General features: G+C 35.0%; 1 protein-coding gene across 1 annotated transcript; it reads left to right on the forward strand.

Annotated features, from left to right (window-relative positions):
- The first annotated feature begins 4211 nt into the window (after positions 1 to 4211).
- On the forward strand, positions 4212 to 23055 carry LOC122598897 (DNA replication complex GINS protein PSF2-like). The gene is made up of 10 exons (XM_043771378.1): positions 4212 to 4383; positions 14616 to 14648; positions 19972 to 20048; positions 20184 to 20258; positions 20374 to 20488; positions 21078 to 21177; positions 21252 to 21282; positions 21362 to 21454; positions 22413 to 22562; positions 22680 to 23055. Exons 3-10 carry the CDS (start codon positions 19998 to 20000, stop codon positions 22695 to 22697), a joined length of 633 nt encoding a protein of 210 aa, XP_043627313.1. The 5' UTR covers positions 4212 to 4383; positions 14616 to 14648; positions 19972 to 19997; the 3' UTR covers positions 22698 to 23055.
- Positions 23056 to 23953: the final 898 nt, after the last annotated feature.

Consider the following 23953-nt stretch of genomic DNA (forward strand, 5'->3'; position numbering starts at 1 on the left):
TTATTGATGAAAGAACAGCCTAATAAAAGTGTGGTATTCTTAGACGTCATCGCCCCCTCTTCTTTCTCTGATCGCAGGAGTTGGTGGAGAAGGATCATCAACGACGGTGAAAAGCGGAGAGTCAGAAACGGTGGCAGTAGGAGTAATGGTGTATTCCAAATTTAGAAAATAACTAGTTTTTTTTTCCCCGGGCGTTTCCCCGGGAGACATTACGTCACATGTAAACATGTGAAAAATTATATAAAATGAAATTTTCGTGGCAAGAGTTAAAAAGTAAAAAGTTATGTGATAAAAAGTAAAAAAAAAATGAAACGTTGGTGGCTGAAGTTGAAAAAATAAAAGTATAAAAAGTAAATAGAACAAAACTTTGTGTGAAAAGTAGAAAAAATAAAAGTGATGTGGCAAAAAGTAAAATGACGAAAACTTCGTAAATTTATGTGATAAAAAGTAAAGAGAATGAAACTTTCGTGACAAAAGTTAGAAAAACAAATGTATAAAAAGTAAATAACACAAAATTTTCGTGTAAGAAATAAAAGAAATAAAAGTTATGTGACAAAAAGTAAAAGTTTAAAAGTTTCTGTGATAAAAAGTAAAAGAATGAATTTTCGTGGAAGAAATTAGAAAAATAAAAGTTTAAAAACTAAATAAAACAAAGCTTTCGTGCCAAAAATAAAAAAATTAAATTTAAGTGAAATAAAGTTAAAAGTTTCCGTCATAAAAAGTAAAAAAAATGAAACTTTCGTGGCAAAAGTTAGAAAAATATATGTTTAAAAACTAAATAAAAGCAAACTTTTGTGCTAAAAGTAAAAGAAATTAAAGTTATGTGACAAAAATTAAAAGGTTAAAGTTATGTGGCAAATATTAAGAAACCTAAAGTTAAAAGGTTAGAGTTAGCTGATAGGGACCATTGTTGTAACAAATTTAACGATAGGGACTATAATTGCAGGAAAAAATTAACAACCGTTAGCTGATGAGGACCATTGCTGCAACAAATTTAACGACAGAGACTAAAAGTGTTGAAAATGTGTGACGCACGCAAACCGATTCATGCTTTTTAGTATATATAATAATTATCAAAATAAAGGTTTTTTCAGAAAATAACTAATACATATTACATACAATACTAAAAAAGGATAACTGCAGAAAATAGAAAGCATCTTTCGACCAATTCACGAAAATAGCAGTGACCTTTAAAAGTTTTACTTTTTAGAAATGAACTTTCATTTATTCCCGAAAATAATAACATTTGACACGTGTACATGATGACATGGACATTTTTTGATTAGGTGGCATTTTTTAATTTCTATTTTATGGAATTTCGTGAATTGGTCACTTTTCTATTTTCTGGAGTTTCGTGAATTGATCACTTTTTATCTGTCGTGTCATTTCCCCCAAAAAATAACATGGCTCTGTTTCAGTTTCGTTTCTAGCAAGGTAGTTCTTCTCGTCATTTTATCCTGAAGCTAAATTTTTATTTTATAAATTTCCGTTGAGTCTCTTCCTACTCCAAGCATTGAAAAGGTGAAAAGTTGTGTATGAAGATCTTAAAAGAGACATAGATCTAGCTCTACTTCATTTATCTCGAGATTAAAAATCTCTGAAATTAGATGCCAAAACATCGTCGTTTTAGCCGGAGGGAGATCCTGTTGATGTTCAGGGTGAGACGAGAGTTCCATAGGCCGGATTTGGACCGTTTAAGAATAGTTCATCGACAGATGACATAGATCCAGATAGCGCAGGTCCAGAAGTTAGTTGAAAAAATCGAGAAGAAAGTAATAGAATTATGGAGGGTACAAATGTTAATTGATCTGATTCTCATGCACAATCTTATGTGTTGATTGATATTTGAGTTGGCTTTATATGATATTATGCGCTTCTTTTGTGCATTTTTGAATTACTCATTGGTGAGTATATTCTCAGTTCCTGTGCATTAACTTGCTGCAGGCAGATTACGGAACAGGAAAATAATCTCGATCTTGATAAATTTTGCTGCCATTTAGCTATAATTTTCATAACAAATCCATGTAGCTCTCCTTATATTTTGTGCATTTTTGAATTACTCATTCGGGGACGTATGAAACTTATGCAGTTTTCGAATTGTATGAAAACACCTTATATTTGGTTTATTGTATGTGGTTAACTTGTAACATTGAATGTCGATGTATAGATTACTTATTATGCCATGTTTAAAATGCGAGATGGTAACACATTATTATCCGACCGATTCGTTGCGCCATTCAAGATTGGATGATAGCAAATTTACACACTTTATCTAATTTTGTAATTCATGTTGCACTAAGGCCCTTGCCAACCCCGGCGTGGCACCTCTTTTTGAACTTTCTTCCTCTCTTTCTGCGTTGGCACCTAGCTCGGCGTGACCTTTTCCTTGAGCACCTCTTCCCCACACCGCCGAGTGTGGAAGAGCGGTTGTGGGGTTTTTTTTTTTCCTTTTTTGTTAACGGCTATAAATAAATAAAAAAAACCCACCTTATTTAAAATACCATTATCAAACTAAACAAATACATTTTATTATTAAACAAACATATTACATTACTTAAAAGATAACACATAATTAAAAAGACAGTAGTTGATAAAAACACGGAATACATAATAATGATACGATTACTTTTCATCGTCATCATCTTTGATTGACATTTTTCCTAAGCCATGACAAGCGCTTTCGTCGAGCCATCACTTGTTGTATTGCGGACGTTTAACTTCATCCGTTGTTTTGTCTTCTCCGCAATTGTCGTGGTACGATTCTGCCCAAACCGAATATAATAATAAAAGTTTAAGGTTTATTTGGTAATTATATAACTTTGTAAATATAAAACAAGAATAAATAAAAGTTGAGGAAGAGATGAGGAAGACTGGAAGAGGTGATAAAGATGTAGGGTTGTAGTGAGTAGGAAAAGGTGAATTAAGGAGAGAGAAAAACTGATGTGGCAGTGAGAAAGAGCCAGAAAGAACTGCAGGATTGGGTGAAGCCTAAGTATGATTATATTTCAAAAAGCCAAGGAAGAAAAATATAAGCAAAAGTTAGTACATGTACTTTTATAAGAAAAATATAAGCAAAAAGACCAGATAATAGGGTCTGTTTTATTCTTACACATCTTATCAAGTGCATGAATGTATAAATAATGTTTGTATGTATTAGGTAAAAAATAAATAATTGATGGTTATTTTCATTTATTAGTTCTAAAAATTAAAGTTTGACTGATTGCATTAAGACTTTAATTATTAAGTCTTTTATAAGAAAAAGGAAGGCCTCTCTAATGTTGATATGGTTTAACATGAACAAAATTTGGTATAATACCTTTTTGGTTATTATTAGTTAAAAAGATATAATAGCCGATCTGGTTAAATATATAAAAATGTACATAAGTTGTACGATTTTTTTATTGTTTGAAAAAATTTTCATTTGGTTTTAAACAAATCGTATAAGAATTCGACTGGATGTTATTGATGTGGCACCATCTGACATGAGTGACCCCCACATCAACATTTAGCTCGTTGCTTACACGATTCGTCGAATTTTACGAGTTAATTACAATGAACTAAATGAAATTTTGTTTTACACAATAAAGAATATATATACAAGTTATAGAGTACTCCAAGTTATATGTATTCTTAGATACTTAATGGTAATTAATGCAACAAATAGATGTCTATCTACTTTTCAAACAAGATTTTTCATAAAACTTTGAAAATATTCTTGTTCAATGACTGGGAGGATTAGCAACCATCAAATATCGATATTTCTGATAATCAAGTAAGAATAAAATAAGAGTGTGAATATCATTTGCCAACAGATTCACGTTACAAATGAATGTTTATGCATGATTCGAATTAAATTTATCATTTTCTAAAATAAAAAACTAAAAAAAAACAAGAATAAATATCTTTCTTCTGTGAAATTATATCATATATAAATATAATAATAAATAAATATATAAATATAAATAGTACAAGGGCTGCAAGATGGACAGAATTAGGGGTGTTCAAAATATCCGAATCCGCAATCCTAAACAACCGAAACCCGATACGAAAGAACCGGATATCTGGATTTTCGGATTCGGATATCGGATGAAGTTTTGAAAAAGTTTTGATATTCGGATTATCCGAAAAGTACAATACATATAGTTATATATACTTGGGCCTCTAGTTGTTCTGTTGCTATTAAACTATACTTAATTAATGGGTTGCTTTAAGCTTTAATACATTGTACAATCAATAGATCATACTGGTCAAATTCAAACAATGAGACCTAAATGATTCCAGCGAATCCAAGATCCCCCGCTTATCTTCTATCGTCTACCCCTTCCTTCTCCAAATCTACCATCGGCAGAAGTCTTCACTACAAGTCACTATTAATTGTCATTTTTCTTACTATCACTATTACTTTCTTTATTGTGCTTCTAATCATTAATTAGTTTTTTTTTTTTAATTACAATCAAAAGATTGGGTTCTGTGGAAATGGAATTGGTTTATGTGAAATTGAATTGCTATTACTTCACTGTAAATTATTTTGTATGAATAGTTATATTGTTTTGTTAGGATCTTGTTTTGTTACATGAAATAATCGAAATGTGTTTATTTTCCTAATTTTTTTTAGCAGGAGATGTTTTTCTTATCATTATTGATATTGTTTTTAATATTTTTTGGTTATTGTACAATTGATGGATAATAAGGTTATCAGTTCATACGCATTATTATCACTGATATGTTCAAATTTCAGATCGGATATCCGAAATTTCGGATTCGGATGACCAAAACCACAGTCCGAATTTTTTGTTGGATATTTTAGTGTAATTGGGTTAACTTGTTTGATCAGTATTGTCATAATAATACATCATATAGGATTGGTGGTGCGGAGTGTACGCCTATTTGAATTTATTATGACCTTAGGGGCGAAGCCCCTAAGGTACGGGGGTCCGGGGGCAGCGCCCCTGGGAGCGGGGTCCAAGGGGGCGGCAGCCCCTGGCGGGGTCCAAGGGGCAGAGCCCCTGGCTGTGGTCGAGCTGCCTTCTGGTGGATTTATACAACCCGTAACAAGATTTTTTGATCATTCTTTTTCTTCTTTCTTTTTGGTTCTTTTCTCTCAAATAATAAACACACAGAACGTTCTTAATTCTCTGAATTGTATCCGATTGAATAGTTTGGGTGAACCGCCAAATTGATTCAATCTGAAAGTGATTACACGCCTTTCAGAGTTTGATTATATCCGGTTATCTGTTCGTTATTCACGAATTTTCCCCCAACAAAGATTGAATCAATTTACTGAAGATGACGAACAATGATTCTGGCAAGGATATGATGAAACCCTTTGAGAAGTTGAAGCAGTTTACTGGACAGGAATTTCGTCGATGGCAGAAAAATGTAACACCCCAACTAAGGCGGAACAATGAGATGTACAGAAAGTCGAGTATTCAAAACAAAGGATTATAAATAACATTCACCATAGTTTTATTTGATAAAAGAATTTACAAATGTACACGCATGTGAACCAATTTCCAAGTACAAATGCGTCCACCGTACTTGAATATTAAGTTCACGAAACAAATAACAAGCACATGAAGTAGTATACTACAATGATCAAGGCGGATTCCATTGCCTATCACAAGGTTTGATCTTTGACTCCAAAGGGTAATGCAAATATTCATGAAGCATATAAATCCTCAATGCTTAAGCTTATTTCCTGAAAAGCATGAAGAAAAAGTGTCAACTACGAAAACGTAGTTGGTGAGTGCATAGGTTTTTATATAAATCTTGGTACATCACCGTTTTAATACTTAGAAAAACTGATTACTATTACATTTCGAAATATCCAAACCATATGATCGACAAAGTTTTCATATCATGTTATCAAGTTTCCAAATACCATAATGTCATATCAAGACTTGGAGAATCTATAGTAAAATTTCAGGTTCTCATTTGTCAAATCATCATGAGAGAAAAAGTATATAAATTGATTACTCGTATATCATACCAAAATCATTCAGTTACCAAAATCATTTCAATATCACCAATTTCAACGTCTTTCAAGATATCACATGAGGGACGATACCCAATCCGTATGTCCAAACAATTTCCAATTATCAACAATATTAATATCCCTTTCACTTAGCCACAAGGGCATAATTTACATAATTTTGATGAGTAAATGCTTGAGCCACTACTACTACCATTTTATTCAAGTCCGATTACAATCCAATAATTCAATTCATAGCACAAGCTGTCAATCAAGTGTCGTAGTAATAATGACAATAATGATAATGGGTCGTGCCATGGAGACGCCTGATTATCTTTAGGTAGTTAGAACACCCGGGGGCCAGACTAGAAGTGGAGGTTGTCACGAAGGCAACCAACCTTCCAACGGTATGCTTTGGGTGGGCGGACAAAACCTAGTTGCGCAACTAACTAACTACAGGCCTCCACTTTCGGAGTAAATAGTAGTGTACCGAACGCCGCGGTTTGACAGAACTCAAGCTCATCACATAAATCCTTTATTTTCATGAACATACGAAACAATTTTATTTCATACTCATATATCAAGAATCATTTCATATAACAACTCTCTTTCAAGAAACATTGCATATATAGAAAGTAGTTTCATTTATCATGCTTTTCACCCCGAAAGTAAAACACATAAAAGAGTTTGAAAGGGGCTATGACTCACCTTGGTATGCCGCATATTATACTCATCTATGCAAAATGGGTACTTCCCATCTATAGCTTCCTTGACCATATATCCATTATGTTCCTCCATCATTTTTCAAGCCAAGACTATCCCTACGATAGGACTAATATACGTAAGTTCCTATCTTAAGCCATCACTTAGAAATGCCATTTTCATTATGTTACTATCAATTGTGGGGTCCAAGTATATTGGTAACACTCGCATCGTTTTGGTTGTAGAGATTGATGGTGTAAGGGTTACTTTCATTACATGTGTAGTTATAATTTGTTAGATTTTTGGTAACTTGGCTTCATTTGTGGTTTCACTTGGCATCTTAGGTTATCATGTAAAATATCATATTAAGCTATGTTATCCTTATTCATCATTTGTTGTGTAACCGATTTTAGCGCGAATTAGCATTTGTGATATCAGTATATAACTTGGTTAACATAATTACTTATTCCTATCTCACTTAATTATCTTTGTTTTATTTTATTACACTTATCTCATGAAATTCGTTTAAGTGTTATGGGCCATTATCAATTGGGCCTTAAGTGTCATGGGCTTTTAAATGTTTTGGGCTTACATTAGTTATTGGGCTTTACCTTATTTGGGTTAGGTGCATAATGGGTCATAGTGGTTATTGGGCTATAAGGCTTATTGGGCCAAGTGGGCCTACTGATTTGTGTTCCTTTTGGGTTCATTATTTGGGCCGGGTTAGCCCATTATGGTTCTTAGTTCATTACATAGCCCATTATGCCATTTATAAGATTACTTACAAATTTTTTGTTTTATACTTTATTTTTAAGAAATGTTAGCTACTATTTTGGGGTCAAGACGAATTATTTGGACCTTCATGATTTTTACACAGTGACTTATATGTATCTAGTATTGTTTTGAATTTTTGGTGAATTTTTAGATGATGTTTGGTGTCCTTAAAAATTATCCAAACACAAACTGTCCCGAATGGGCACTGCTTGCGACATCAGAAGTTTTATAAAAGTTCTTGATATTCTGATTGTTAGAAAAATCCCATGATTTTATTTTAAGTTCACAACACATTGAAATTACTTTCCACCAAGTATGACCTCCTGGAACTTTATGGATTAGGAGATAAAAATTGTTAAAGTTTATAAAATATTCATACAAAATTATAGTTTTGACCAGTTTCAGTAGAAAAATCATATCTTTCGTTTGGTTTAGTGTTTTTGAGTAATTCCAGTTGGAGGTTAATCTTAATTCATTTGTCTACAACTTTTATTTTGATAGTTTTTCTTGAAAATGTCCTCACATGTTCAGTTTACCTGTTCTAAGACAGGAGATTAATTCTGTCAGAATGTTTATTGGTTAATACATCCCACCAATGGTTTTGTTTGCTTGCTTTAACCTCTAGATTCCCACTAACAAAATTATTACTTTGTTTTGTATCTCTTAACATCAAATATACAGATTATATCAAATTCAAAATCATAACCATCCATCTCAAATCCCCAAATCAAAATCAATCAAAACTAGTGCAAATCTAAGCATGCATGTTAAGATCTATCACTTTCAAGCTCAATCAACGTATTATTTCTTATGTGTGAGACTTTTTAATGATTATTTCTTATTATTCCATCATTTAAATATGCATGCATAAATGTGTATTTAGTGATAATTTGAAAGGTAAAAAGAGTGGTAATCAAAAGAGTTCAAGTTATCAACCTTTGAAGATCAAAATAACAAGATGGGATGTGGTGTTGGGTCTTGTTCTTGATGGCAGCCCATGAGTCGTTTGTTGGCTGTTACAAGCTCAAAAATAAGGGAAAATAAGCTATCAAATGAAAGAAGGGATGAAGAACAAACAAAGGAACATGTTGGGTACCCATTGATAATCAAGAACCAAAAGGAAGGAAGAAGATGGGACTTGTTTGCTCCTGTTTTCTGCTGCTGTTCGATCAGCCCCTTAGAGGGCTGATTTCGTGACCTTGTTGCCTCCAAATCGACTCCATGCTTCCACCATGCATGACTCTAGTTGTTGGATGATCAATGGAACTTATTATTACACTAGATTAGTTAGTTTCAAGCTCCATTTTGCCTTGGAGAAATCTGAAAATTGGGGAAGGAGGTGGAGATAGTTGAGAGAGAGTTTTTGGGAGGAGTGTGTGTTGTGTTTTCAAGAATGAAAGGTGTGGGGTGGTGTGTGCAGATGTATGGACGTGGGAGAGAGGAGGAAAAGGAGTTAGGAGGATGCCTATTGGTCTAATGGAGTGGTGTAGTGGGTTAGGAGTGAACTCATTGGTTAACCCAAGTGGTTTGTGTTAGGTTTAAGTCCTAACTAGTGTTTGTATGTATGTATATATATATATGTGATGTATATTTGTGTGTGAGTGTAAGAATAAGTGGGTTAGTTGTATGTTGATTGGTGGATTTTATAAGAGTTTATATGTATAATAAGTTTAAGTTGTGTGCATATCTTTTAATTGGAAGACTTATTCAAATGTTGCAATATATTTATGTACTTATTATTATTCAAGCTTACTATTATGTACATAATAGTTTATAAATCTATTTTCAAGATGGTCATTATATCTTTGTGTTCAAATGTACGTCAATTAGTTTGGCGTTTGAATTGTTGGTCCTTTGTGAAGATTTATGATTGTTATCACAACTTGTGAGTCTTACCTTATTATTTATATAACTTAACTTCTCGAGATTCAATTTTTGGTTCATTGGCATTTTGTCAAGTTCAATTAGAACTAATATCTGTAACTTGAGATCGTATTGAATAATTATAGTTATTGTTTATGGCATTTCACTGTACTAGGGGGCAATTATCGCTATGCTTTGAATGTCTAGAAGGTCGATTCTCTTAATAAACCTCTAGGGATAAGGACCTAGATAAGTCCAAGTAAATTATCCTAATTGGAAATTGAGGGTTGTTACAAAAAAGATGCACTTCTATCTGACGAATTTGAAAGTGGTATATATTCTGAGTACCCCATGCCCTGAGGCCGTTGAGAATGAAACCCTGGAACAAACTCGCGCTCGTTCGAAGTGGGAAAATTCTGACTACATCTGTCGCGGTCATATTCTTAACGGTATGTCTGATTCCTTGTTTGATGTCTATCAAAACGTAGAGTCTGCAAAAGAATTATGGGATTCCCTTGAAGCCAAATACATGGCAGAAGATGTGTCTAGTATTGTCAGTAATTTTATTAATTATAAGATGGTAGATACTAGGCCTGTCATGGAACAATATCATGAATTGCAAAGGATGCTAGGACAGTTGGCACTATATGGTATGAAAATGGATGAATCTATTTCTGTTTGTAGTGTGATTGACAAACTGCCCCCCTCTTGGAAAGATTTTAAAAATAATATGAAACATAAAAAAGAGGATATGAATATGGTTCAACTTGGAAGTTGTCTCCAAATTGAACAATACATACGTGATATGGAAAAGGCATCTGATGGTGGTACTAAAGCCATGGCTGGTTCTTCTGTGAACATGATGGAGGAGGGTGAAACCTCCAAGGCTGGTAAAGGGAAATGAAAATCTCAAGGCAATAACAATAAAGGGTCTGATAAGAAACCAAAGTTGGCCTGTTGGAAGTGTGGGAAACTTGGACACTTGAAATGTGAATGCAGGTCTGGTAAGGGTAAAGGAAAAGGCAAAAACGAGGCTGGTTCTAGTGGATCCAAGGATCCTGAAAAACAAGCAGGTTCATTTTTGGTGCCATGTGATCATTCTGTTCAGATTTATTATATATCTGTAATATCTGAAGCATTTTATGTGCACGATGATGACACTTCGTGGTGGACAGATTCAGGAGCGACATGTCATGTGTGCAAGGATCTTCGATGGTTTAAGGACTTTAAACCAATTGAAGATGGATCTTTATTGAAGATGGGCAATGTTGCTACTGAACCTGTTAAAGGAATAGGATCTGTTCTATTAATATTTACTTCTGGAAACTCTTTACTCTTACATAATGTTCTATATGTACCTGGAATTCGTAAGAACTTAGTATCTCGTATTGTATTGAATAATTGTAGATACAAGCAGGTCATTGAAAGTGACAAGTATATCTTGTCAAAACATGGAACCTTTATTGGATTTGGATATTTGAATGGAATGTTTAAATTAAATTTGGATGTTTCTTCTTTTGATAATTCTATTTGCATGACTTCTACCGTCTCTAGCAATAATTTCAACAAATCAGAATTATGGCATGCTAGACGAGGACATGTACATTACAAGAGATTAGTTGACATGTCGAAAATGAGTCTAATACCTTCTTTTGATGTTAATAATGAAAGGTGTAAAACTTGCATGTTGACTAAGATTACTAGACAACCTTTCACTAAAAACGTCACTAGAGATACAAAGGTATTAGAACTCGTTCATAGTGACTTGTGTGATTTCCATTCTACTCCATCACTTGGTAATAAAAAATATGTAGTTACTTTTATTGATGATGCTACTAGATATTGCTATGTTTATTTGTGTCACTCAAAAGATGAAGCTCTTGATAAATTTAAAATTTACAAAGAGGAGGTAGAGCTTTATCATGGTGTGAAGACTAAAACCCTTCGCATTGATAGGGGAGGCGAGTACTATGATCCAGTGTATTTTCAGTCCACTGGAATTGTACATCAGACCACAGCTCCTTACACTCCACAGCAAAATGGTATATCCGAAAAGAAGAATAGGACATTAAAAGAAATGGTTAACTCCATGTTATGCTATTCTGGCCTTAGTGAAGGTTTTTGGGGTGAGGCTATGTTGACAGCCTGTCATTTATTGAATAGAGTTCCTAACAAGAACAACAAGGTAACCCCTTATGAACTTTGGCATAAAAAGATCCCAAATCTAAGTTATCTTAGAGTTTGGGGCTGTAGAGTAGTGGTGAGACTGACTGACCCTAAAATTCATACCATTGGTCAAAGAGGTATAGATTGTATCTTCATTGGTTATCCTGAAAATTCTGTTTGTTATAGGTTCTATGTCATAGAACCTAATGACTATGTATCCGTGCACTCTATTGTTGAGTCAAGGGATGCTGATTTTGGGAATGAGGATAGGTTCACATCTTTACCTAGACCTGGAGACACAGTGGCAAGTTCTAGTGGCACTGGTGGAAATGAACAAGTGACTGAAGCACCTCCTAAGCCTAGGAGGAGTGAAAGAGCGTGAAAACCCAAGTCATATGGGGATGATTTCCAATTGTATTTGGTGGAAGGATCAAGGAATGGAATTGACTTTCAATATCAATATTGCTTTAATGTTGATGATGATCCTAAGACCTACAGTGAAGCTATGGCTTCAAGGGATGCTGCATTTTGGAAAGAGGCAATCCAAGATGAGATTGACTCTATTATGCACAATAACACTTGGAAATTGGCTGATTTACCACTTGGGTGTAAGCCTTTAGGTAGTAAATGGATCTTCAAAAGGAAGATGAAGGTGGATGGAAGCATGGATGGAAGCATAGACAAGTATAAAGCTAGATTGGTGATCCAAGGCTTTAGACAAAAAGGCAGGTATTGATTACTTTGACACCTATGCTCCTGTTGCTAAGATTACCACCATTAGATTATTGTTAGCACTTGCTGCTATACATAATCTTGTAATTCACCAAATGGATGTTAAGACTGCCTTTCTAAATGGTGAATTGGATGAAGAGATTTACATGAAACAACCTGAAGGATTTGTCATGCCTGGTAATGAACATAAGGTTTGTAAGTTAGTGAAATCTCTTTATGGTCTGAAGCAAGCCCCTAAGCAATGGCATCAGAAGTTTGATGAGGTGGTGTTGTCTAATGGTTTTGCATTAAACCAAGCAGACAAGTGTGTCTATAGCAAATTTGACACTTCTGGTAAAGGAGTGATCATTTGCTTGTATGTTGATGACATGTTGATTTTTGGTACTCACCAAGATCAAGTTGATAAAACTAAGGAATTCCTGTCATCAAAGTTTGATATGAAAGACATGGGGGAGGCTGATGTGATTCTTGGAATTAAGATCATACGTGGAGAACATGGTATTACTATCTCTCAATCTCATTACATTGAGAAGATATTGGATAAATTCAATCACAAAGATAGTTCTCCAATGAGTACTCCTATGGATCCTACTCTAAAACTTGTGCCTAACAAGGGAGTTGCAGTGAATCCACTTGAATATTCAAAGGCTATTGGATCTCTCATGTATGCCATGGTTAGTACTAGGCCTGATATAGCCTTTGCTGTTGGAAAGCTGAGTAGGTACACTCACAATCCTGGTTTGATTCATTGGCAAGCGATTAATCGAGTATTTAGATACTTGAAAGGAACCAAGGATTTTGGTTTGACTTATACTGGATTTCCTTCTGTTCTTGAAGGTTATTCAGATGCAAGTTGGATTACTAATTTGGAAGATCACTCTTCCACAAGTGGCTGGGTATTCCTTCTTGGTGGTGGTGCTATATGTTGGGCATCAAAGAAACAAACTTGCATCACTAATTCAACAATGGAATCTGAATTTGTGGCATTAGCAGCAGCTGGTAAAGAAGCTGAATGGCTAACGAATTTGATATATGAAATTCCATTGTGGCCTAAACCGATATCACCCATATCTATCAGATGTGATAATGCAGCCACGTTGGCTAAGGCATACAGTCAAGTGTATAATGGAAAGTCTAGACACTTAGGTGTTAGACACAGCATGGTATGTGAGTTAATCACTGATGGTGTGATATCTGTGGTGTTTGTGAAAACACAACACAATCTAGCCGACCATTTAACCAAAGCGTTGAATAGAGATCTCGTGAATAAGTCGGCTATAGGAGTGGGATTAAAGTCCGTCAGAAATCTCTGAGCATTGAGATACCCAATTCCCATCTAGTATGACGCTAGATGCTGAATTCAATGTGGAAGGCTTAATGTTTAGAGATTGGAACACATTTAAAGATTCATCCCAAGGTATGTGTTCGGACCTGCAAGATAAGGAGGTTGAATGTTTATATTCTTAATAGCTCTTTTGACAAATTGCATATGCAGGTGCAAGATTAAAGGAGCTACCTATGATAGCATGAAGTTTAGCCGCTTCAAAAAGTTGGGACTTGGCTTTGACATGCTTATGAAGGATAGGGACATAGGCTAGTAAAATATATGTCAAGATAGAACTACTATGTGTGTAAACTTTTGTGTACATTATCTTCGTGTATTCAATAGAGTTCCCATGGTTCAATCGTTACGACACCATGAAATTCGAATATTCGGAATGTGTAATGTACTAATGTGAAATTCAATCGTTACGACATTTCATTTATGCAAAAGTTTGAATGTTTGAAATGGTTGTTAGTTAATCATGGATTACACTAAAATAGGGGAGGATTGTTGGATATTTTAGTGTAATTGGGTTAACTTGTTTGATCAGTATTGTCATAATAATACATCATATAGGATTGGTGGTGCGGAGTGCACGCCTATTTGAATTTATTATGACCTTAGAGGCGAAGCCCCTAAGGTACAGGGGTCCGGGGGCAGCGCCCCTGAGAGCGGGGTCCAAGGGGGCGGCAGCCCCTGGCTGGGGTCGAGCTGCCTTCTGGTGGATTTATACAACCCGTAACAAGATTTCTGATCATTCTTTTTCTTCCTTCTTTCTGGTTCTTTTCTCTCAAATAATAAACACACAGAACGTTCTTAATTCTCAATTTGGGTGAACCGCCAAATTGATTCAATCTGAAAGTGATTACACGCCTTTCAAAGTTTGATTATATCCGGTTATCAGTTCATTATTCACGAATTTTTCCCCAACATTTTTGGATATCCGAATATCCAGTTTTGAACACCCCTAGACAGAATTTAACCTAACCTGCATAATAATAAGGGGAAAGTATAACAATACTAAAAATTCCAGGTTTCAGCGCCGCTCTTCACCGGCCGGCAACTATTGTCATATTACCGTCGTTCTAGATCACACTTACTCACCGTTTGATCCAGGTAATATATAATTCAAGCCTTTTTGTTTGCAAAATTTTATAATTGAAGCTGTATATATGTAATTTAATATTTGAATAATGATATCTGATTAAATATGACTGACTGAGCTATTTGTTGCTGATGAAGCTCATACACAGTGCTTAAAATGTTGTTTATTTTAGATTTAGGTGTTAATTAATTTTTATAAAATAGGTGTTAATTAAAATAATTGATTTTGAGAGAATATGGAACACAGGAATACCTGAAACTCCAAGTTCTGTACTGTCTTGAGTCTTTAATAAGGGAGGCTCGGTTTATAATTTATAGCAGAGCTGTAAGACTGTTTCAAGAAACATATGGGCATAGTATGTGCTAATTATATAAGGATGGTAAAGTTTCTCAGTTTTATCGTAAATGTGATTTTTTTTATATGTTTACCGTACGTCGATTGATGCATCAAGTAGTCTGCGGTGTAAATCATTGCATACATTTCTTTTTCTTTCTTGGACAGTTTTGTACTTGTTGAAATGGGCGTAGTTGTCGTTAGTTGTTACTGCTTTTTACAACTTATTTTGTGCAAGTTCATCTTTTTTTTATTTGTTAAGCGTTCCTTTTCTTTCACATGTTGTTTATGTGGTCTTTGTTAACCTTCGTCTATGGTTGCACTATCAAGTCTTTGTTTTTGATTTTTGTTAGGGTTTAGAAATCACAATTACTAGGGATACATGTATTAGCCATGGAGTGTGCCAAAGTGCCACGGGCATGGTGCTTGGCATCCAACAACTTGCTTTTTGAAGGCCAATACTCTGATTGAATTTGATCGTCAATTCGTCATGCGATAGTTAGGTTTTTTAACATACTCATAGAATTCATAAAGAAAATGTTAACTCTGATATTTTTTTTTTATGTGCTTCATAAAAGGTAAATAACTTCTTTTAGTGCCGCAACATAGGACAAAATAACTTACAATAAGCTAGAGTTTGCCAGTGATAAGCAAAGACCTATCAAGTCAGACATTACGTGAAGCCTAAAGATACGGAGTACATACAAGTGTCATGTTTCTTTTAGTACCCTTATGATAAATTCATTGATGCCTCTTTTCTGCAGCTGTGGGATTCTAACAAACGTTAAAAGACTAAAGAATTTGAAGGGGACAAAACTATACGTCAATAAGCTAAGCAACACCGGTCGTTGTTATACCTAGGCTCATTCTAATCGAGATTATATGGAGGGGTATTGGAAGTGGAAGGATGAACATAGGGTGGAATATGTGGTTATTGAAGTGGAAAAAAATGAGGTAATGTTGGGGGGAATAAGTATCTGTTGGATCGTGGAATGAGTGCAATTTTATTGAGGCTTAATCATTTGCACTTTTTATTTAAGTTTACTTGAAGATGCTAGTTGTATTTAGAGTCATTTAGAAGTAGAAATAATCTCAGGTAGGATACCTAGATGTCTTAAGCGTGTTGGAACAATTAACTACAAAAACTAAAGGTTTTGTAAAAGTGGAAAGTCAGATGCCACATACCAGTCTATGTTTGTTTTTTTAGTCACTTGTATTGCTAGAGAATGTTAGGATTTTAGATTTCTTAATCTAAAATGGGTATGTGGACTGAATAGCAGGAGTATGTATTAGACATTTGCAACCCCCATATCCATAATGGGGATATTATCTTCTTGTTTATGCTAGAAACGCCCGAAATTACAAATAGTTGATTAGTTGCTTCACGTCTAAAGTAATAAAGAAAAAGAATACAGAAGAAGACAAACAAATACACGAGACGGTTGGGAAAGCCAACGGAAGCTATCAATCTTATAATGCAGTAAAGTACTTTTAAACCAACACTATCAACAAATAATAGAACGCTAGATTCCTCGAGGAGTCAGAAGGCTGCAGCAACCACATACTGAACTAGGCCATCATCGTTGATTACTAGAGTTTGTGACTAAGATAGCCATGATGATGGCTTTAATAATTGTGAGCAATACCATGTTAAAAGAGCTACAATCACTTCAAGTTGATAAGGAGTTTAGCAAGTAACCAACACCAGATTTTAACCTAGCAAATTGACTTTTTAAAGCTCTTTAGTTTCTTAAGAATGGATGGTAGGGGTATAGTATAGTTAAATTTAATTTGTGGACTGCAATCTAAAGTGAGCACTCCTTTTGATACACTACATTTGTATAATAATAATAATAATAATGAATAAAGGGGGAAAGTTGTAAATAATGGAAGTTGGGGGTGTAATCTGTACAAATGAAAGTGATGTTGTTAGGAGCGGTTGAGATAGCCGTTGTATATATATGATGTCATATACATTTTACAGATATATTTCAGATATTAATACAAAATTCTCTTTCTTTTCCTCCAATCACATTTCTCCTTTATCATTGGTATCAGAGCTAACCGCCGACCTTCTTCTCCGGTGATGCTCCTGGTGGCCGATTCTGTATCTCGGTGACCTAATTCATCACCGCCGACGATCGGACTCATAGATTCAGGCGATTTTTCACAAAATTCACCGTTTTACAACGAGCGATTTCCGTTATTATCACCGGCGGCGACGGTGACGTAGAAATCGCAGAAGATGACAACACGAAATCAGGAAATTGAGAAACTCACAAAGGATCTATCTCGAGTTGATCAATTTTCAACAACTCATACAAGACTTGTGGATCTCAAAAAAATGTTCATCGATATGCAAAAACAGTGGGAAGATAAGTATGAGCAGTTGGCGAATCAACGAGTGGCGATTGTGACCGGCGGTGATACTCGCGGTGGTCAATCTGGCCGGAATTGCAATAGTAGACTCACCAAATTAGATTTCCCCAAATTTGAAGGCGAGGACGTTGAAGGATGGCTATATAAGTGTGAGCACTAGTTTTCATTAGATGAAACACTAGATAACTACAAGGTCAGGTATGCTGCTCTCAATTTAGAAGGTAGGGCTCTATCATGGCATTTGAATTATGTGCAATCTAGTGGTAAAGAAATGATGAATATAGGAGGGAATGAGTACATGAGAGCTATTTCCGTTAGGTTTGCTCAAATTTTAGTAGAAGATGATATGGGATCTCTTAAGGCTTTGACTCAAACGGGAGAGTTAAATGATTATAATGATGCATTTGACCTATTATTGACAAAAGTTACCTTGGTGGAAGAATACACTATAAGTTTGTATATAGAAGGATTGAAGCCTGAAATTAGATTTCCAATTAGAATGTTTAAGCCAAAAACCTTGAAAGAAGCATATTGATTGGCTAGAATGCAAAATCAAGCAAATAAAACCTTAGGAGTGAGAAATGTGACTGCAAGCACATATAAATTTCCTCCAAATAGGAGTTTTGTGTATCCTTGCATTAGTAAACAACCTTTATTACCCGCTCCTATCAATTCTGCACCTATAAATCCAGTTGTACCTAGGAAGGTTAACAATCGATTTTTGGAAGAGAAGAGAGCTAAGGGAGAATGTTTTTATTGTGATGAAAAATTTGTGGCTGGACATCAAAAGGTTTGTAAGGGAAATAAGCAACCGTGTTTGGTGGAAATAGATGATAGTATAGAAGAGGGAGGTGAGCTTATGGTGCAGTAAGTTGTAGATACAAGGCAATTGATCCATGGAGAACCAAAAGTTTCATTAAATGCTCTAATGGGAATTCCTTCCTATTCTACAATGCAAGTGATTGGGTTTGTGGGTAATAAAACATTACATATATTGGTGGATAATGGTTCTACTCACAATTTCATGAGTGAATCTATCACTACTAAAGTGAGCTGCTATATTCATCAAATTCCACATGTCAAGGTGGAGGTGGCTGATGGCAATAATATGGGGTGTATGAGCTTTTGTAGGAAGTTTGATTGGGTGATGCAAGGCAATAATTTTGAAGTTGATATGTTGGTTGTCAAATTGACAAATTATGATATTGTCTTAGGAGTTCAATGGTTGGAAACTCTGGGTAATATTGTATGGATTTTTAAAGAGCTGACAATGCAGTTTTCTGTGGGGGGAAATAATATTGAGCTTAAAGGCAATAGGAGACAGGAATTGGCTGCTTGTACCATGGAAAAAATGACTGCAATTCTTCAAAATGAGAGTCAAGTTGTACAAACACAGTTATTTACAATACAACCTGCAGGAGGACACATTGGAATGTATCACCCCACTATTAATGAAGTAATTGATACAGAGGAATTACATGCTCTTTTAGCCACTTATGCAAACATTTTTGAAGGACCAGTTGGGTTACCTCCTTCCAGGGCAATAAATCATAAAATAGTTTTGAAGGATGAGAAAATAAATTTGAATTTGAAGTCATATAAGGCACCCAAAGGCTCAAAAAGACATAATTGAGCAGATGACAAAAGAGTTGTTGGATACATGGGTGATTAGGCATAGTACTAGTGCTTTTGCAGCACCTGTGGTTCTTGTGAAGACAAAGGATGGTTCATGGCGTATGTGTGTTGATTATAGAAGACTGAATGAAGCTACAGTGAAGGATGTTTTTCCAATACCACTGATTGAAGACTTGTTAGATGAATTACAAGGAGCAGAGGTGTATTCTAAATTGGATCTTAGGTTAGGTTATCATCAGGTGAGAATGTTTGAGCCTGACATTCATCCTTCAAAACACACCAGGGACATTATGAATTTTTGGTCCTTCCTTTTGGGCTAACCAATGCACCTGCCACTTTCCAATCCCTCATGAATTCCACTTTTCAGTTGGGTGCTTAGAAGATGTGCTCTTGTATTTTTTTTTTATGATATCTTAGTATATAGTCGAGATATGCAACAACATTTGTTGGATCTACAATTAGTTTTGCAATTGATGAGAGAGTACAGTCTAAGAGCAAAAAGATCTAAATGCACATTTGAAGGCAATATGGTTGAATATTTGGGTCATATTATAACAAAGGAGGGAATATTTACAAGTAGCCCCACTCACCACTTTTTCTTACATTTTCCTTATGATGACGTGATGCCAAATATTACAAGTCCCCTCACTTTTGACTTGTGAGGCCCCCGCTCCTCTTAGCCTGGGCAAAGAAAGAAATAAAGAACTCCCACTTGTGGCTCAACTGTTTGACGAAACCCATTTACGGCAAGCCCAAGTTTATACTAGTTCAAAAAGCCAAGCCCAGCCCAGCCCCTTTTGTCTTTTCTTTTTTTAATTTTCGCTCTTTTTTTCCAGATTTATTTTAGCCCCAAATTGAATTGAGTTTGTGTATGTGAACAATTTATTTTCTCCCGCCACAAATTCACCTAAAAACCTAATTTAGATCTACCTATCTATCTATCTATCTATCTATCTATCTATCTATCTAACCTCCCTCTAATTATAGATCTGTTCAAAGTGTAATTGGAAAACATGTCCGGCCAATCAGACCCTCGCGGAGTTTCTACTTTTACTGCTGCCGAGGTAACTTAGTATTTTATTTATCACTGTATAAAAGCAAAGTTGATTATGCGAATAATAGTAATTATAAAATTTTCATTTATTATTATTATTTTCATTATTATTAATCTAAGTTATGATAAATTAAATGGATTTCAGCTGGAGTTTTTGGCGGAGGATGAAATGATCCAGATTGTTCCAAATCTTAATATGAAGCCCCTTACTTTTATTTGTGTATTTCTCTTTCTTTACTTTTTTCTTTTAGTTAAAATATAAAATTTTCTTATTATACTTGATTTATAATTAAATTTGAATAGTATAGAATAAACTGACAAGAGAGGACTTGTAGGGAGATTTTGGTCCATTTACGTCTCGGGTACCAATTGAAGTACCGATATGGCTAGCAATCGCGTTGAAGAAGAGAGGAAAATGCACTATCCAGCCTCCCGAATGGATGTCTCTTGGTAAACCACATTTTGTTTTATACAGCCCTCATTTTTTCGTTTAGGGTGAATTGGTGAAAGTCGATAGATTTAAATGTTAAAAAAAAGATATCTGAATAAAAGATTTAAGAAAGGTACCAAATTTTTGAGGAAATGTGAATAAAATGTCACTGAGATTGAGAAAACGTGCATGGTATTTTACTTAAGTTAGGGATCCGATTATGATGATTTGACCTGTGATTATAAATAGCCAGATAAAATATTTAACTAATTCGAAGAATCAAGTTAGTATGTTTATCCATATTATTGAAATGCGCATATTATGCTACCACAGAAGAGCATTTTTCTCGTATATTTTGTGGTTTTTCATGTTTTACGAGGTTTTCAACTCTTTTTTAGTTTCTTTTTGACTGTTTGTGACATAAAATGCAACTTTTTAGTCCTTGTGAATCTCATGTTGTTTGAGTGGTTTTCATTTGAAATTGCATCTACATATATACAAACACATATCGGTAAAAAGGAAATTTTGATGTGGACTAGGATTGATGGGTGTAATGCATATTGTTAAATAGTAACTAGTCATCTTTTTGGTTTCTTTCTTCTCTACTAGAAAAGCTGACTCAAGTTTTAGAGGCAGAGCGTGACTCTGCAGGCTCATTTGAAGCGTTACCATTTCATTATGTTGAGATCTCAAGGCTACTTTTTGACCAGTGAGTGTTTGCCAACTTATTCTTATCAGTTTAGCAAAGTGAAAACCATGCCTTATATAGTGTATTTGATGCAGTGCTCGTGATGACATACCTGAAGTATATATGGTCAGTCCTGACATTTTTTCTAAAAAAATAGCTATTGGATACCAGAAGTTTAAAAGCTCATACTTTTTGTATTGTGTAGGTAAGGTCTCTCATTGAAGATATTAAAGATGTAAGGTTTCATAAAATTGGCACTGGATTAGAGAAGGTTTCAACTTGGACATTTGCAATGAAGGTATGTTTCACCTCTGTAATGTGAACTAAGAATACAGAAAATATGTTTTATCTTTATAAGGTGAAATAAGCATTTTTTATTATGGCCCGTTTTTAATAAAAACATTAAATAGGATGATTGGCATCTTAGTGAGTTATTTTCTCATGACAGAATGTTTTACTTGATTACTAAGCTAATTTTTGATAACACGGTTAACATGCTGCTTTCTAAAGAACTAGCTAGTGGTTTCCACAATTCCACCAAACTCTGCTTCAGGCACATATTATACCGACTAAACTTCACAAAAGCAAGAGGTTGTGTTAAAGATCAAATGTGTAAATTTGAATGAGACGGGTCAGTTGGGTACACCTGAAACTTTTATAGAATAGAAATATAGCCTTGTCCCCAGAAGGCCGGAACCACATTGGATCCCCGTCATGACCTCCCCGCTAGGTTCTTGATGTCGGTGAAATACCTTCACTTAAAACCCACATGATTTGGGCATCCCTAAGGATTGGACACGCGTCTCTCAACTTCACATGTGAGCCCAAGCTGCATTGGTACGGGTACCACTCCATCTATTGATAGATTAGTGGTACTGAGCCAAATATGATTACAAAAGTTATACTCTTTCCATGTAGATTTTCTTTTAGGTGTTTTATTCGTTAAAATAACAAATTGGGTTATTATCTATCAATTTGAACTATTTGACCATTTTCTTATTTTGTTTGACCATCACCTATTCCTAAGTAAAATAGTTGAAATTACTAGTCATACCGATTAAGCAAATCTTGACATGAGGTTGTCAGCTTCTGGGTATCGTTGTTGACATGAGGCTGTCAGGGGTGTCTATGTAGTCTGTCATGAAACTGAGCAGAAGGGGATGGGAGTGTCAATTATCATCGGTAGAAGTAGAAGTAGTTTTTAATTTCATTTTGTCATGGTTCTTATCACTTGTATTAAATGTACATATTCACAGTTAAATTTATCTGCAATGGAAGTAAATGTGATAAGGCCCTTTGTTACTGGAGGGCTAGAAACATTTTTCAAACTTGGTAACCCAGAGATGATCCACAACACGGAGAGACAAGAACATAGACCAACCCAAGCAGCTGATCGGGGACCAAGGGTAAGTTTTTTCACTTGATCACCAAAAACAGAAGTTGAGGGTACGAGTACAAGTCAATCATCTTGCTCATTGATCAATATACATGCTAAGCATTCAACTATCTTTCTTTTTTTCCAGCGTGAGTTGAGACGATGAAGACTTCTTCAACCTTATCCATCAGAAGTGATGTTCAGAATTAAGCAAGGAAGGCTCTGTTAGTCAATAAGTTGATTTCTACATGTAGGTCAGTCAAGAGTTGACTCCTCAAACTCCTTTTCGTTGCACCAGAACCAAACTGGGTATTCAAAAAAGTTTGATATTAAGAAAGGATAAGTATTTTACATTTAATGACCATGTTTGACATATTTCTTCCAACACCTCCAACCTAATATTTCCTCGTTTTTTGGTTTGTGGAGAACTGTCGAAATTTTTAGACTTAATGTTGCAAGCGTGCATCAGCTGTGATTTGTAACACTATTTTTTGAATTTCTGGTAATCTTTGAGTGATGCATGACAATAGGGTCAGATACATTGTCAATAATGCCTCTAGACTCTTGAGCCTAATGTTAGCTAAGTTATATCTTTCAAAAAACATGTTAAAAGTCCATAACTTTCTTTAAGCTCCTTTTCTTTTTGAGGACTCCTTTCTTATTCGTAATATAGATTATTGCAATATATATATCATTATCATTAGCGGAATTCTTACTAGGTTGTACTCTGTTAATTTGAGCTATACCAGGACAAATATTAATATGAAATGTGCATTGAAACTTCATCCTTGGTTATGTCAGAAGACAAAAGTAAGCTTTAGTACAAGGTGCTTCTAGACAGAGAAACTCGTTGACTACGTCTAAAACTAGATTGTTTCTAAGACGGTCTTTCCATGTAAACTTTTAATGTGATTACTGATATGCCGAGTCACAATTGCATCTTTTTTTTGTTCCCAAAATCTGTTTCGTAGCAATCTCTTCCGTTCCTAAATAGGTGACGATGATCCATCTTAAATTTAGGCGTCAATCCTTAGAGTTAGTTCTCAGAACATGTAAAATCATCTATCTTTGTTTTCTTAGTTACCAATGGGGTGAAACCCCAGTGGTACCGCCATCATGTGACCACATAGGCCTACAGATGAAGGCTAGAGGTCACAGGTTCAAAACTTGCCAAAGGCAAGTGGAGAAACTATATTCTTGTGATCCCATGTGTGAGAATGGTGACTTACCGGACATAAGTTTTATGCGGTGTGCGCTCTGAGTACCAAAATGGTACATGGGACCAGAGGGTTCCCAACCATTTACCTTTTTTTTTAATTATAGAAGGTTTGCGCAAATGTAAAAAGCACAAGAGAGATAGTAAGACCATATCAAAGACGCGTATTTGGTTTACTTCTCAAAAAGATCATACAAAAACTACAT

Source organism: Erigeron canadensis, chromosome 5 (assembly GCF_010389155.1).
Source record: "Erigeron canadensis isolate Cc75 chromosome 5, C_canadensis_v1, whole genome shotgun sequence".
Classification (NCBI taxonomy): Eukaryota; Viridiplantae; Streptophyta; class Magnoliopsida; order Asterales; family Asteraceae; genus Erigeron; species Erigeron canadensis.

Coding starts and splice junctions, on each gene's coding strand:
- LOC122598897 (XM_043771378.1), top strand. CDS start 19,998: ATGTCCGGCCAATCAGACCCTCGCGGAGTTTCTACTTTTACTGCTGCC. Junction 20,049..20,183: donor CTACTTTTACTGCTGCCGAG/GTAACTTAGTAT, acceptor AATGGATTTCAG/CTGGAGTTTTTGGCGGAGGA. Junction 21,283..21,361: donor ACATACCTGAAGTATATATG/GTCAGTCCTGAC, acceptor TGTATTGTGTAG/GTAAGGTCTCTCATTGAAGA.